The 17,635-nt window shown below is 40.9% G+C and overlaps 1 protein-coding gene across 7 annotated transcripts in view; it reads right to left on the reverse strand.

Moving 5' to 3' along the window:
* The window catches only part of NAV1 (neuron navigator 1), a 199,889-nt gene that overhangs the window by 146,391 nt on the left and 35,863 nt on the right, over positions 1–17,635 (reverse strand). For 6 of the 7 annotated variants that reach the window (XM_075195619.1, XM_075195617.1, XM_075195618.1 and 3 more), the window contains one exon: positions 6,335–6,679. In XM_075195619.1, coding sequence (XP_075051720.1) covers positions 6,335–6,679 — 345 coding nt within the window. Of the gene's footprint in view, positions 1–445; positions 563–6,334; positions 6,680–17,635 lie in introns of those variants that run through there. The other variant, XM_075195621.1, reaches the window with a different exon arrangement.

A 17,635-nucleotide genomic window follows, 5' to 3' on the forward strand; every position in this document is an offset into this window, starting at 1 on the left:
TCATATACGTTTATACACCTTAGAATCTTCATTTAAAGCTTGGAAGTAGGGACAAGCCAGCCGTACCGTTCTCCTCACCCTCCGTAATGCAGGTTCCCCCACCTCTCAACTCCACACACTAAACACACCACACTGATGCATGGCTCTGACTGCAGAAACAATGACAGACACAATGTAACATTCTCATACAGAGGCATAATATGCTTCAAACACATAGACTCTGCTGTGGCAGCAAAAACATCCAGACAAAAAGACAAAATGTGGCATTTAAAGATAACGTAAAATAGAGACAATGGTACCATAATGTGACAAGTGAGCACAAACAAATCATGAGATTGTCATATGAAATATTTCTGATTTTTATATTCAGAATACACTGGCATGCACATACTATCGCACTGCCATTTCATACATACACAGAGGGGTGTGTCTAGTCACACAATACCTTTCTGTGTCCCCCATGCGGCTCTGTCACTGTCTTTCTGTTCATTGTTCCCAGCTCTGTAGTAATGGGGAGTAGGCTGAGAGGCAGAGGAGACCCTGCACACAGCTACAGAGAACACAGATGTGATATGCTCTGCACCTCCAGCTGTCACCCAGGAACAGAGCCAAGAGATTACTAACCCTTTCCACACCATGAATAAGAGTGGGACACTCCTCTTCATTTATTAACACCTTCACTGCCAGAGATTTAAAAGGCACAACACTTACAAAATGACCAGATATATACGTATATAAGCCATATTACACTCACCTCACATGCTTTATTTCCCCACACAGCCTATTGGCTCCCTTTCAATCAGCCTTTTGTTCCCAATATGAACAGTCTGCACTGACTAAGGTCGTCAGTGATTTGTTCGCTGCTAAATATAAAGGCCACTATTCTCTTCTATTTATTTTCAACTCTCTGCTGCACTTGACACCATGGACCACTCACTTCTCATACAAATGCTGCATCCCTTAGGTCTTGAGGACACTGTCCTATCCTGGCTCTAATCCTATCTACAAATGCTGCATCCCTTAGGTCTTGAGGACACTGTCCTATCCTGGCTCTAATCCTATCTATGAAACTACTCCTGTGTTCATTTCCTTGTAACTACCTCCTCTCTATTTCCTTTATCAGTTGGAGTATCACAAGGCTCAGTCCTAGGCCCTCTGCTCTTCTCTATCTATAACAATTTTCTTGCAAAACACAAAAGCTCCTATGGGTTTCAGTATCATTACTGAATGTCTGTCTGCCATTTAATCTTAGATGTTCTCTAGCAACCTCAAACTCAATATTCCAAATGCTGAGCTATTCCTCTTTCCACCAGCCAACAGAAGCTACTTACTGACATATTATTGTAGGCAAAACGACAATAAACCCCTATCCCTCAAGCTCGCTGCTAAGTTGTCATCCTTGACTCAGAGCTGTCCTTTATTTCCCACATGTAATCTGTCTCAAATTCCTGTTACACACATCCAAGGGACACTTCCAAAATATTTACACAAGACACTGCCAACACTTTAATTTATGTACTCATTATCTCCCACATTGACTATTGCAACTCATCATCAACATTTATTTATAAAGCGCCAGCAAATTCCGTAGCGCTTTACAATTGGGTATTGCAGTTCTGTTCTTACTGGTCTTCCCCTAACCAGACTTTCAACCCCACCATCCATTTTGTATACAGAGGCTAAACTAAATTTCTTTGAAAAACATTCTTCTGCTGCTGCACTCTGCTAGTCCCTACATAGCATGTCTGTACTATACAGAATCATATATAAAATATCTCTACTAACATACAAAAATATTAACAAAACTGGAACATAATTCTCTTCAATTGTTTAAAATGATCTCCCAAATCAAAATCTCCGTTCTGCCCAAGATCTACATCTTTCATCCACACTCATTACTTGCTCCTGAGTTACAGGACTTTTTTCACTGTTACAAATACTTTATGAAATTCCCCAAATCTACAAACCTTAACGGTTCCCTGAAAATACACCCCTTTCAGATAAGCTTATCAAATAACCAAACCACCTTAATAACCTCCCTAGGCCATCCTACCTGACTATGCATTGCACTAAAAACATACATTCTTTTCTGTGCTTAAACAACAGAACTACTTTGCTGTGTGACCAGATGATGTAGTCCCCACTTAGCACTTTTCCCACTGCTATCTGGGTGAATCAATATTCAACCTCATGCATCAAACTCCTACTTTCCTATAAAGTGTAAGTTTACAGGCAAGGCCATAATAACGCTTCATCTATTTGAAAGTAATTAGGATAACCTAATTGTAAAGTGCTGTAGAGTACTTATAAAATAAATATTAATCATTATTATAATAATACTACTATCGTCATTAGTCTTGAAAAGCCTCTCTCAGTGCCGGACTTCATGCATCTGGTGCTAAAAATACTGTGCCTATTCTAATCACTGGTTTCACTAATGTTACTCTACATCTTATATTTATGGGTCAAGGTCCAACTTCCATTTCTGCAGCATGTGTCACTTGCTCCGTCCATTTAATCTTCTATTTGTATTTTTATTTTTGTCACGCTTTTCAAGACCATATTGACTTGTCAGAGTAGGTCTATCATAGTTATTCAGGCAGTGTCATAAGTCCAGTACAAGTGACTGTCACGGAATAAATAAACTTTGAAGGTCTTACTTGCCGGTATTGGCGCCGCTAAACTGAGAGGCACGGTGTCACGATCTGCCTCCTGCAGCTCCTGTTTGCCAGGAGCTATATTAGACCTTCTGGATATATATATATATAGCCTGCAGTACCACCATGCCACCAAAGGGGCCATTATGGTGCTTGAACTGTTTCCCTTCCTGCTGAACTAAGCTCGTTTTCTCAGGATGATTTACACCTGCAGCTACTCCGTAAAAGACAGCCTCGCCCGGCAGTCTGGGCCAGATCATCAGCTCACGCAACCTAATAGGAAGCATTCTCCTTTGACTCCAGTTCCTGGTTATACTTTCCTGTGTACCTGTCTTGGTGTTTTTGCTGTTCATTCCAGTGCCGCAGACACAGCTTTATATATCCTGTTCCTGAGTTAAACACCTATGTGGATCTCGGTGCTTTTGCTCTCTGCAGCTCACTGCTTCTCAGTGTAACCTGTTCAGCTTACTTCCACCTTTACCTGCTGTCAAGTATTTCAGCATTACCAGGCTACTCGTCTCTCCACCTTTCCAGATGTATCCAACCCTGCAACCTGCAAAGACAGGAGCAGGGTCAGGAAGCCAGGGGTCAGAACCAGCAGATCAGTATAACCAAAGGGAAATCCAAAAGGAGAGTCAGGCAGAATCTGGTCGGAATCCAGGGAGACAGGCAGAAGGCTTGTAAACTGACAAGGATGCTGGTGCATAGGGGTGACCTAGATACTCTGGCACCCTAATGGCACCAGAGCCAGATATAAATAGAGGAAGAAGTTCTCTCATTGGTGGCAGTGAAATCAGCTGTCAGAGCAGCTGATCGCTAATAGGAAGAGGCTGCTAGCATCTCCATTGTATGTGGGGCAGTGAAGGCAGACGTCTCTGGCACCTACAGTGAGTAGCAGGACTCCTGTCTATTACATGGTTTACAAACCCTGTATTTTTCCCTGCCCCTGCAGAGAGTACTCTATTAATGGTTGCAGTTGTAAGGGCCAGTTATGTTGCATATACCATACAGTTCATGAGAAATGTAATGCTGAGAGGAACGGACACATTGCTCTCATTTGTACAAGCCTAAAAGGAAAGTATATCATTGGCACACAAACATTATATACCTGCTGTACCCTATTTATGTTTTGCAGATGATACTATTCCTTAATAATCTACACTCGCTCTTTGTTTGTTGAAGTGATTTTAAATGGGATGATACAGTCTTTGGAAGCCTGCAACTCAACATCTATTGCTTATTTAGCTTAGTAAAAAGATGTACCAGACACCTCCCATATTTTAGTTTTGGTTGAATATACAACAAACGAAAACACTGGTGCACAGTTGCACATCTGGGGGTATTGAACAATCCCGTGGGGCTATGGGTTGACATGGAAAACAATATATGCAGGAGAAGAGATAGTGAAAGTACAGTGGTAACGGAGTACATTGTTGTGATTCCTCAGCAGTGTAGCTGATATTGCTCCTACCACTCCGACAGCTATTTCCCCATGGAAATGACTGACAGTGGCTCTGATAAAAAGAAGGAGCTTGATGGTGCATGTAAAAGTAACACTAGTGTTTGGTCCCTAACTTTGGATAGGTTGTGCTGCCAAGCAAACTTAAATTTTGCAGTTGTAAGTGGTAAAACTGAAACACATACTTTTTGTCCCCTTGTCTTCTAGTGTTCATACTGTTTATAAGGATAGCAACGGGCCAAAGGAACACTGAGAAGCAGTGCTTAGGCAAATGTTGCACCTACCACAAAAGATTGCTTCAGATAAGCTTCAGTTCATAGTGAAAACAGTCATTAATTGACACACTTTTTAGGAATCTACACATGTCCAAAAGCAGATTTATAAGCAAAAAATTAAATTTTGAAACTATGTTTAGCAAGCACCCATCTTTACTTCCAAACAAAAGCACCTTTAGGCTCCTGCAGAATTATGGCCTCAGCACTACCTCTATCGGACATTATCTTGGCCTCTGCATCATCTCACCTTCCAGGACTTATCATTTAGGCCCCTACACAATCTTGGCCTCAGTATCTTTCAGACCTGAGAAACCTAGTGGATCCCACAATGCCTATTGTCCTATTTGCTCCTATTGTCTGTCATTTCCACCTCTCCATTGAGAGTGTAAACTCTCACAGGCAGGATCCTTTACCCTATATACCTGATGTCTGTCCATTTCCTCGTTTGTCCCTGTTTTGTCTTATGCTGAACTGTTTCCTGTATGGCATGCAATTTGTTCTGCTAATTGCACCCATGCATTTATTATTTTGCCTATGTATGCTTATTGTTCTCATGTATGTCTTTTTTTTGATGATGATGGTTTGTTATGTACTCTGTTGACTCATAGATATTTGTTCATCGGTAACTTTGTATCGTGTAATTATGGTATAATTTTGTAAATGTGTACTCTGTTTATCCTTCTACGTATGGACACTTTGTGGCACTTTAACATAAACAAAATATAATAATAGTAATAATAATAATAATACTAGTGCATTAATTATGTACTCAAAAAACAAAGGTTCAAAGTAATAAGAATTCCCTACCTCTCCTCCCTCTCTTCCCAGGTAAGGTATTATTTTTTTTAACATTTGTTGGATTTGAATTTATATTATGATTTTTGTTTTACTTGTTTTAAAAGTATTATTAAACAGCTAAGGGAAATAGGTGACAGTGGTGTAAAGATCCAGCCTCACAGTAAAAGCTCTGCTTCAGCCTCATATACAGTTAGGAGGAAATCCAGCTAAAGAGTTGCAATTTGCATATTATTAGATGCTGAGAAAATATTGCCTTCTTTTGCATATAGCATACAAATACGAGGCAGCGATATATTTGTACTGCAGTTTAGAGTTGAGCAAGAATGAGCCTCCCTCCTAAATGTAAATCTATCCACACATATTATATTTGCCTTCCTGCAGTGCAAAATTGCACCTTTTAGCTGAATTCTAAATGGGGGCCCTTTTGCTCCAAATTTGCCATACAACCTCTCCTTTTTGATTTTGTGTTGGGTTAGTCCAAACAAATAGTCACTTTTGCAAACTACACCGATCTACCCACTGACAGACACAAATAAGGCACAACCTAAAAGCTTTATCTTTATGCACATTGTGGTATGTAAAACCAAGTGAAGGACATCACAAAGAAGGTGCAAGACTATCACAAAGGTTTAAAAATGGGCTTTTGTATGTATAGACATATTTATTGATTACATCATAGATTGCTTTCTTTCAGATGATAGTACATTATTCATATTATTACATATTAGTACATATTATTGCAACATATATCGATCGCTATATTAAAATCTATTAAACTAATGTCACCCCAATTTGTTTTTATTCATAGATGAATCTTCCTCCCCATATATAGCACAACTGCATCTCATGTTCTGACCCCAGCAGCTCTACAGAAACTCAAGATTAGCGATAGCCATTCAGTTAGCTATATTGCCACAATGCAATGAACAGTGAGACAAATTTCTGTAGGGTGTTGGCTTTAAAGAACTGATGGTTTAGGGAGAAAAAAGGGGCAAGTTTCTCAGAAATGAGAATTTGGGATGTTGCTATTTCTGCTAACTTGGAAAAATGAATTTGTAAAGTGTTGTCTTTTACATTCCCTTTTGCTAATTTTAATTGTGCCTGAAGCTCCATTGTTGCTTTGCTGATGTAGCTACTTTGCTTACCTAGTTATGATGTCATCGTCTTCATGTGTAGTCTCTTTTCCCAGCTGACAGTCACTGTCGCTCCCATACCCAGATTTCAGTTCGCGGTCCGCTGATTCCATAAGCTCCAGACGTTGGGTAATGCTGCAAATTCGTGTACCTGCACGGAGGGGCATTGTGTGTGAGAATTGCCATCCTCCTCCCCCACTCTCTGAGCGACAACCACCAAGTGAGGGAGCTTCCCCTGCTTGCAGTCGAGGGCTAGACTGTCCATAACGCCAGGATACAGGGGAAGAGCGATTGGACATACTGGAAATACTACGAGGATTGGCATCATCACTATCATAACATGGCATATCCAGGGAGCTAAAAAAAAAATGTGAGGAATATTATTAATAACTAACAATGCATGTTCAGAATATATAAAACATATAAGAGATATAGCATTGTACAACATTTCTAAAACTCATTCTCAAATATCAGCAAAAGTCGTCCTGGAAGACCCATGACATTTGATGGAGACAAAGCTTTATGACACTTGGTTCAAAATAGCACTCCAAGATGACCTGGTAATCTCCAGATTTCATGATGTAGCACAACACAAACACCATTGAACCTCCCACATGTTTGACTGTAGGGAAGGTGTACTTTTTATTTTACTTTCTGTAAACATAGGGATGATATTCTTTGCAAAAAAAGCTCTAATTTGGTCTCATCTGTCCTAAGGACATACTCCCAAAAGGAATTTTGGTTTGCTCAGATGTGTTTTCACAAACTTATGTCTAAATCAGCAATGCGGCCCTCCTGGACTCCTGACCATATAACCCCTTTCATTGAGTTCAGGTTGGATGGTACAAGCTGAAACTATTGTACCTTGTCTCTGAAGGTCAGCTTGACTGATCAAGGTGCTTTTTTCATCATTTGAGCAATCCTATGCTGCACTCTCAAATCAAGTTTTCTGTTTCCAGGGAGGTTGGTTACAGTGCCATTGACCTTAAACATCTTAAGAAATGGATATGGTGCAAACGGGAACATCAAGGTCTTTAGAGATTGATTTGTAGCCTTCAGATTGCCCATGCTTAGCCGCAATTTGTGTGACCTTGTCAGACAATTCTCTGTTTTTTTATCATTTCCCCATGCTCATTTTTATTATATTGCAGGCAAGTGTTGCTTCCCACAGGTGAAATCAGTTCTAACGTGAATGAGAATCATCTGCTTAAAATCTATTTTTCTAAATACGTTTAAAAGATAATAATAATTTTATAAGGTCCATTTAAGTATTGCTGTGTGTAAAAAAAAAAAAAACTATAACTGTACAATTTTCTGGTTTTTATGTTTTATTCCACTGCAAATCAAAGAAATGCATACATATATATGTATACCTATATATATATATATATATATATATATATATATATATATACATACAATATATATGTATATATGTATGGATACCAAAATATTTTTTAATTTAAACAATTTTGTGGAAAAAAAATCTGCAAGGGTGCCAAAATTTGTGTACTGTAAGTAACATTTTGGTGGCGGAGGGCAGATGCTTTCTTTATATTTTAAGCTTCACTCTTGGAGACCGTATTCAGAATCTGGCCTATTTTTTTTATCTCTGGCTGAAGGGAAATCTGAGAAATAGACCATATTTAGGTAAATAGACCTTAAAATGAACACTGTAAGTGAACTATATATTATGTACATTTCTCATCTTACTCAACTGTCCTTAACAGAAATAGCTTGAACCTCATACTTTTTCTCTTCAATTGTGGCATGTTCAAAATGCTTACGGTCTTACAGAAAGACGGATGCTCAGCAGCTCCGTAAATAAATATTTGATATAATTAAGATAAGGACTTGCATAGACTATCCTGTAGAAAGAGAGAAACTAGCCTTGTTTTTTAATTTAATTAATTCATGCACCTCTCCAGCACTCAACAAGGCCAAAACTAACAGTATATTTTAGTTGCAATTATTTATAGAGACCATCATTAGGGATTCTGAACTTGTCTAAAATACTGAAATGAGAATAGTGCTGAAAAACTGTATAGACCAGTGGTTCCCAAACTTTTGCAGTTCGCGGCACCCTTAGAGTCTCCAAAAATTTTTCAAGGCACCCCTCCAAAATAATTACAGAGCAGTCCCGTTTTATAAGTAGTCAAAAGACGTAATAAGTATTTAGGTCACAACAAACATAATACACATAAACCAAAGGGAAAAGAATTTAATTATGTATTTTTTTTCAATTATCATCATCATCATCATCATCACCATTTATTTATATAGCGCCACTAATTCCGCAGCGCTGTACAGAGAACTCACTCACATCAGTCCCTGCCCCATTGGAGCTTACAGTCTAAATTCCCTAACACACACACACACACACACACACACACACAGACTAGGGTCAATTTTTGATAGCAGCCAATTAACCTAACAGTATGTTTTTGGAGTGTGGGAGGAAACCGGAGCACCCGGAGGAAACCCACGCAAACACAGGGAGAACATGCAAACTCCACACAGATAAGGCCATGGTTGGGAATCGAACTCATGACCCCAGTGCTGTGAGGCAGAAGTGCTAACCACTAGGCCACTGTGCTGCCCATATGTTTCTGCCCAATTATGTTTCTGTCAAAGAATAATTTAATGCTAACACACTCAGTGCCTCCTGCATCCACACACTCAGTGCCTCCTGCATCCACACACTCAGTGCCTCCTGCATCCACACACTCAGTGCCTCCTGCATCCACACACTCAGTGCCCCCTGCATCCACACACTTAGTGCCTCCTGCATCCACACACTCAGTGCCCCCTGCATCCACACACTCAGTGCCCCCTGCATCCACACACTCAGTGCCCCCTGCATCCACACACCGTGCCCCCTGCATCCACACACTCAGTGCCCCCTGCATCCACACACACTGTGCCCCCTGCATCCACACACTCAGTGCCCCCTGCATCCACACACTCAGTGCCTCCTGCATCCACACACTCAGTGCCCCCTGCATCCACACACTCAGTGCCCCCTGCATCCACACACTCAGTGCCCCCTGCATCCACACACTCAGTGCCCCCTGCATCCACACACACTGTGCCCCCTGCATCCACACACTCAGTGCCCCCTTATCCACACACACACTGTGCCCCCACGCTCTGCCCCCTCAGCCTCTGCCCGCTCTGTCCCCTCAGCCTCTGCCCGCTCTGTCCCCTCAGCATCTGCCCGCTCTGTCCCCTCAGCCTCTGCCCGCTCTGTCCCCTCAGCCCCTGCCCGCTCTGTCCCCACAGCCTCTGCCCCCTCTGTCCCCTCAGCCTCTACCCGCTCTGTCCCCTCAGCATCTGCCCGCTCTGTCCCCTCAGCCTCTGCCTGCTCCTTCCCCTCAGCCTCTGCCCGCTCTGTCCCCTCAGCCTCTGTCTCCTCAGCCTCTGCCCGCTCTGTCCCCTCAGCCTCTGCCCCCTCAGCCTCTGCCCACTCTGTCCCCTCAGCCTCTGGCCGCTCTGTCACCTCAGCCTCTGGCCGCTCTGTCACCTCAGCCTCTGGCCGCTCTGTCCCCTCAGCCTCTGGCCGCTCAGCCTCTGCCCGCTCTGTCCCCTCAGCCTCTGCCCCCTCTGCCTCTGCCCGCTCTGTCCCCTCAGCCTCTGGCCGCTCTGTCCCCTCAGCCTCTGCCCGCTCTGTCCCCTCAGCCTCTGCCCGCTCTGTCCCCTCAGCCTCTGCCCGCTCTGTTCCCTTAGCCTCTGCCCGCTCTGTCCCCTCAGCCTCTGCCCGCTCTGTCCCCTCACCCTCTGCCCCTCGCTGTGCCCCCGCCGTAGACAGGAAGAAGAAAAAAACTACTTACCAATCCGGCGGCGCCCGGGACCCAGCATCCTCCTCCTTCCTCGTTTCTCACTGAATGCTGGGCATGACTTCACGCCCGGCATTCAGTGAGAAGCGAGGAAGGAGGAGGATGCTGGGTCCCGGGTGCCGCCGGATTGGTAAGTAGTTTTTTTTCTTTTTCCTTCCTCTTCTTCCTGTCCACGGCACCCCTGTGACAGCGCCGCGGCACCCCTGGGAGCCGCGGCGCACAGTTTGGGAACCTAGGGTATAGACAATATTTTCTAGATCTGTAAGGACTCTGGAGCTCCAGTACTGAGTGAAAGGGCTAAATAAAAATAATCAATTTGAGGTTGGTTCACAACGGTTTGGGGGACTGTCAAAATATCTCCACTGAAGAGCCCTGGCCCTCAAAGTAGAATGCATAAAAAGAGTACTACTGGAACAAGCATGTTTCTTTGAGACCAATCGCACAATCTGGTGACCCTTGAAGCACAATGAATTTGCTTGATATGTCAGCAATAATCTGCCCCTCCAATTTCAATGAAGGCTGAGCAAGGTTATGTGCAAATGTGGATAACCATACACTGTGTAACTGGTGCTGGTTGTTGTCATTCTTCTAAAATGATCATGCTCCATCTATAAATGTATTATCTCTATGATTAGATTACCCAGATCTCCATTTCAGCTACAAACTGCTGTCTGGGAGATTGCTGAACTGCAAAGAGAGGACGCAAGCCACCAATGTGCTGTAAATTATTGGGCTGATATAAATTATGGGGTACAATTGCCCCATAGAAGTCTGAGAAGTATTTATTGTATTTATTTTTAAGGTTGGGTGAGTATGTCCCTGAAGTGTCCAGAACTGCTATACTTGTAGAGTCATCAGTTTTGCCACTTGAGAAGGAGTGGTTTGAGAATAGTTCTCATTCTAAAGGTCGCTCACTGTGGCATCTGCTCACTCTGTATATTGTCCTGCATGGTTTGCTTACTAGCCAGTTAAATATGTGTATGTAAGCTTACAACAAAGGGCTTAGTGGTATATAATTACAGTAGCCATTTAAAAACATATATATATATATATATATATATATATATATATATATATATATATATATTATTCTCTTTAGTTGCCAAACTAACGTACATGTTGCCTGACTGCTAAATATTGTACATATACTTTACACCATGTTTAGGTAACCTGTATCTTCTACAAGTTTAACATGTGCAGTTAGTCTGATAGGGTGTGCTGGAAGCTAATAGTTACAGAGTCATAGGTTAACTACCTCCATATCTCCCATCATTCATGGGGAAAACTTGAACAAAAAGTAGCTACAGCCCTTTATCCCCCTAACTATGCCTCTATTTAATTGAGATCACAACCAAAATGGTTACAATTGTCCTTTTTCCCTGAAGAAAAGTGAGACTGTTGAGGGGGATGCCTAATTCTGCTGTATACTTACATACTTGTCAAAATTCCTAACTTGACATACTGGACAAAATTAGCCATCTCCCCATTCCAAACAGACTGTATTAATACTTGCTCAAATTACCTCAGGTCTACAAATACCTTTTCCATTGTCAAATTAAACTTGCTGTTCTTATGGCTGCTGAATCTTGGGACACCTTCTAAAATATCAGAGGGTATATTTACTAAACTCTGAAAAAGGGGAGATGTTGCCTATAGCAACTAATTAGATTCTAGTTATCATTTATTTAGTACATTCTACAAAATGACAGCTCAAATCTGATTGGTTGCTATATGCAACATCTCCACTTTTTCAAACCTGCAGTTTAGTAAATATACGCCTAGGACTGTTTGCAGGTATGCTGTATATGAAGCATATGCTGTATGCCAGGCAAATGCAACTTAAGTTGCAATGCAGCATGTATATTTAATTTGTGTATAGTTTAAAACAGTTGATCTAGCAACCCATAGCCCTTGGATAAGTAGCCAGACTTTAGAGGCTGCATGTATGGCACCTCTAACTTTCAAAATGTTGCATGGGTAGGTATCTAACCTTCAAAAGACCCTTAATCTCAGTAATAAGTTAAAACAATAGTTAATTAAAGAAGGAAACACAGTTCTGTAATAACGTATCTGCAGGCATTTTAAACAAGTGTTACAAGCTTATAACAAACACACATCTGACAATAAAGCAAGAAAGAGCTGGGGGCCACAGATGAAGGCTCTGCATGCAGCCCTAGGGCCATCTGTTGCCCCCTCACTGTTCTAGGGGTAATCTAAAGTTTTGATTTAAGTAAGTGGAGTAAACAAAAAGTAAAAAGTGGAGTTGGATAATTATATAATCATGATCATGTAATTCTCAATTCCCTCCAGTTTAGTTTTTCTTAACTCCATAGTTATAAATGCAGCTATTGTTTATGCAAAAAGTATACAAAACAGCTAGAGACTATGGGAGTAGTTGCATGGAGTAAGAAGTCATCAGGAACTAATACAAACATAGGGGAGAGACAGAGGGTTCTGCAGTGAAAACACAGTCCTCCTCAGTCTGTTACTCTGTAACTAACAGTCAAGTACAATTAGATGTTTAAAGAATCAAAGAAGACCCATATAAGTACTTGTTCAAATATCAGCATTTCAGTGTGCAATATTCTGACTGCATACACAGTACACTGAAAATAGAGTAGATGCTGGGATTATGTGAGAGTACACCTCATTTCTTCACATTTTTAAAGTATGACTGATAATTGAAGATGTGCTGACATAAGGACAAATGATCCAGATGTCTGCTCTATTTCATTACACTGTGAATGTACAGTGGTCAGACTACAGTCAAACTGCACCACACACTGAAGGGATGATATGTGAATGATCCTTAAACGGTACAAAAAAATATTTTTTTGGGCAATATAGGTCACCCATCAATAATATAACATTTGTCCTAGTACACATATATGAACTGTACAGGGATTTGTAACCATTTTGTTTAAATATATTTCTTCATCAACATGACTGCCTTTAATCAGTTTGTGATCAGTATGTATATCTTTAACACTCAATAACCTGAATGAACTGTGAGGCAACCATTGTGTAATTTATATTAATTGGTTTATTTTTAAAAATGTTTTCTTTTATCAAAACAACATATGAAAATATGTTAGATTATAGGAAGCAGTTCAATAAATTAGGCAGCTGGATTCATAAAAATGTAGAGCAAGTAACAGTATTCCTTTGTGTCCAATTTGAAGTAATCACTTTAGAAGTATTTCATGCATCATATGGCATACCATGTGATAAGGGAGCAGTGGCGGATCCAGGGGGGGCGATCGCCCCCCCTAGCAAGGGCTTGCTGCCGGCGGCTGCACATTATGTGCGGGTCCATTCAGCAGTGACAGACAGGGCCAGCGTGCTGCCCGGGCGCTCTGATTGTGTTTTAAACACAATCAGAGCATCCGGGCAGCACACTGTCCCTGCCTGTCACTGCTGAACGGACCTGCACATAGTATGCAGCCGCCGGCAGCCTCAGATGTCAAAAAGGGGGCGGGGCCTAATCCCCCCCCCCCCCCACCTACATCGCCCCGGGTAGCAGTATTCTCTAGATCCGCCCCTGTAAGGGAGAGCAGAGTAGCATAAATAGCACTGTACAGGGAGCATGGTACAAGTGAGGTCTTCTAGATTTTGTTTTAGGCTAGGCTTACAAAAGTTATTGTGTAGCACCCAACTACTGCTAGTTACTTGTCTCCTCTTTTGTCACAGCTGGATCCCTATGTGACCAGCTGCACTAGTTAGATGTGTGAGAATGTAGTGTAACAAATTAGACATGAACAGTGGCAATTGCTTGGTACAGGTTGTTATGGCTGAAAATATGCTCATCGTGATATTTATATAGCTTAAATAGAAACTGTTTAACAGTTTGGAAGTACTTGTCTGTGAAATACTGATGATTGGTGTGACGATTATGTAGTATATCTAATGACTGATTGTTATTTTCTGTTGAATTCATGTATGACAATGTGAATATTTTATGTAACCTTGCAATGTAATCTCAACGTGTGCTTTGCTAGATGACATGAGTTTGAACTTATGCAAGTGTCATTAATCTTTTGAAACTAGCCAGGCCCGGGATAGATAAGGATCTTGGAGGAGTTTGAAGCCCCAAAGTTGTAAACCATCTAGCCACTCAAGAAGAGCAGAGGTGAGAGATTCTCTGAGGTGCCCAAACATATATCTTAGTGATAGATAATTTACTTTGGAAAACTCTGTGTCATTTTGGGAATCAATCTGACTTAATTAAAAAATTCCGAAGCTGGGAGTGAAGAGCCTGTAAAAAGGGTTTAAAATCTTCTGCCTTAGACAAGAACGTGTGCATTTTCATGAGGGGGTCTAACAAGACTGAAATGTCCCATATTTCTCAATTGTGTTCCCTCACACACCAGGGGGTAAATGTATGAAAGTCCGTTTTTTTCAACTCGCCGGAAATCGGCGACTTTGCAGCTAAAATTTAAAGCGGCGATGGCTTGTAAAGGCAAGTTTGCCCCTGAACAGGACCCAGATTATGAGGTTATCATGAATGCTATGATGCAGTGCTCTAATATCACCCCTAAGGCACATTAACAAACTTTACGAGATTTAAAGCTTCTCAGAACTTGTAGCCCTATTGTTCACTGCTTTCCAATATTTCACTTGTCTTCCTAAGCCTTGAGCTGCTGCCTCAAAAGTTAGATTATGGTGATACATGATGGTGGATAAGTTCAGCATGGGAGGCACTGGATTGGGTCCAGTACAGAGTGCAGTGCTATGAGCTTGAACCAAAGTGTACATGGGTTACAAATGGAGGGAAAATTACTCCGATGGGGTACCAAAGAGCCCAATTTCATTGTACAGCACAAGAAAGGCAGTAAGCAAAGCAAAGCTGAGAGTTTATTGCATCAAAGTGAAAGTGTTTTGCCAAGTGGGCGCAGAAACAAACATGCATTTGTAGTTTCCTGATGACTTTTCTAAAGGGGGGAAGTGTCAATAACTATGGAGTCAGGAGAGACTAAAATACAATATAACATATATAAATAAATATTGCTAATTATGGAGTTGGGCTTTTCTGGGACGGCACTGGGTGTATGCAAGCTAAGGGTTAAATATCAATATCTTTACAATGCCTGATGAATATGCATTTGGAGACATTCGTTGTCACCTAGGGAATAAATGTATTAAGCAGCAGATTCTGCAAGTCAACGATATTCAGCGACTTTGCAGAGGAATTTTAAAACGATAATGGCTTTAAAGGCAAGTTTTGCCTTGAAAGCCAATGCCATTTTAAATTTCCCCTGCAAAGTCACCAAATATCGTCAACTTGCAGAATCCACTTGAGTGTATGGGCCTGAGTCATTAAGGAAAGCAAAGCATGCAAAAGGAGTAACTTTGCACCTGGGCAATACCATGTTGGATTGGAGGGGAAGGTAAATTTAAAATGTGGGAAAATATTTAAGTTGGGGTAGGGCATGTACTAGATCAACTTTAAATTTCAGTGTAAAAATAAAGCTATCAGGTATTTGTGTGATACATGAAAAAAACAGTTAGTATTTAACTTATGTGCAAAATAATAAACTAATATGCACCCCTTGCACTGTAACATGGTTTGTCCCAGAGAACATTTACTCCTTTTTTTGCCTTACTTTCCTTAATGACTCAGGCCATATGTGTCCAAAATAGTAGGGCGTTTCTCTTTATATTTTTTTTGCCAGCAATAGAGTCCCCAGCTACATGATAATCAGCCTGGGAGATTGACGTTTATGGCACCACTCAGCAGTGACTACCAGATATAAGGTCAATTTACATCACAAAATGGACATTAGCTGTAAGGTACAGTATATCTTATACAGCTATATAGGTAAGGAAATACATCAAAGAACTAGTGTCCCGATTATCGGGACATTTCAGTCACCTCACAGGGAGTAGTGATATGTGGACAGGAGAAAATACTTAAAATGTGAGTGCCGATTAGAGAAATTGTCAGTCATGGGGGGTGGGGGGGGGCTATCCTTATTCTTGCCATCCCACAGGCACAAAGATCTCAAAATTATGTGAGTCTTTTTCTGCTTTATCCAATCTTCTTTTTATTTTTAAGAAAGTAATTTGTACAATTTTTTTTTATTGTACATCCTTTTATTTTAATCATGTTTATATCTTCACTATCGTGACATTTTTCTCTTTTTAAACTCCATTTAATAACGTTCTGTATTTGTGTTCTTAAGGATTTCACATGCTAGATAGCTTGGTTAATGTGGCCGCTACATAACTGAAATACAGAGAACTGTTTTGTTGTGGTTAATTTAACTTTATTCGCAGTGGAATATAAGGCGGAGAGAACCAAAAACCTTCCTCAAAGTGTTTTGTAATCAAGTATTGGTGATGGAAATATTGACAAACATTTAGACATAATTATAAAAGTGATTTAATCATTTAAAGACAGGCAAGGTGGTTTTGTTGTGATTAACACTTTGTCACAAATGTCTCGCAGTCTCGATTGTGTGCTGTATGTGACAATTTAGATATTTTTTTAACACTATATTTATTATTATTTATTTATTTCAATATAGAGATGGATTTTTTTCACATTTTACTAGATTTTTGTTTCCTGGTCCCTTGAGGTATTTATAATAAGATTTTTAAGAATTTAATCATCACATGAGAGGTAATTTTAGCCGACACCTGTGTAAAAGAATGCTTAGCTGATTTGTAGCAGATTTTCTTCTTATTAGACTAAGAAGGCAGTGAAAAAAAAATCTTTCTTCTATAAGTAGAGAGATAAGAGTTGAGTAACTACAATTTTTGCCCCTGACATATTGTTACTTTGTATTTTTGGATGTTATCTCTTCCGAGGTGGCCTAATATTTTTACTAAAATGAAATACTAAAACCATGCAGATTAATCATACTTGTCAACTCTCCCTGAATGTCAGGGAGACTCCCTGAAATAGGGGTGATCTCCTTCACTCCCTGAAGAGTCTGGCATTCTCTCTTATGCTGAGCCAGTACAAGACGTGGTTGGCTTTGCCATCTGTGGCATGATGAGACAGTTCAGAAATTGTGTCCTATGTCCATGTATTGATGCCTATGGAGGTGGCCATTTTCATGGAGACCAAGATTTAATCAAAGACTGACAGGTAAGACAACATAACTTCAGTAATGGAGACAGAAATGGAAAAGACATTTCAGTCTCTAGAGATTCATTAGCTGGTTTTCTTTAATGCATAGTTGCCCTGCTCTCCTGGAATGCCCAGGAGACTCCCTCATTTCTGGGAGAGCAGGGCAACCTCCCGGTTCTCGCCCCCGCAATAGAAAAGTTGGGGGCTTAATGATGCAAATATCGTGTCATCTTAGCCCCGCCCCCTGCTGTAATTGGCCAAAATTGTGACAATCGTTTAGGGGCAGGGCCAAAATGATGCAATTATTCAAGCCCCGACCCCGCACGTCCACCTCCCCCGGGATCTCCCTGAAGGCAGCGAGGAAAAGTTGGCAAGTATGAGATTAATAGATAGAAAAAATAT

This window comes from Mixophyes fleayi, chromosome 2, assembly GCF_038048845.1.
Source record: "Mixophyes fleayi isolate aMixFle1 chromosome 2, aMixFle1.hap1, whole genome shotgun sequence".
NCBI lineage: Eukaryota > Metazoa > Chordata > Amphibia > Anura > Limnodynastidae > Mixophyes > Mixophyes fleayi.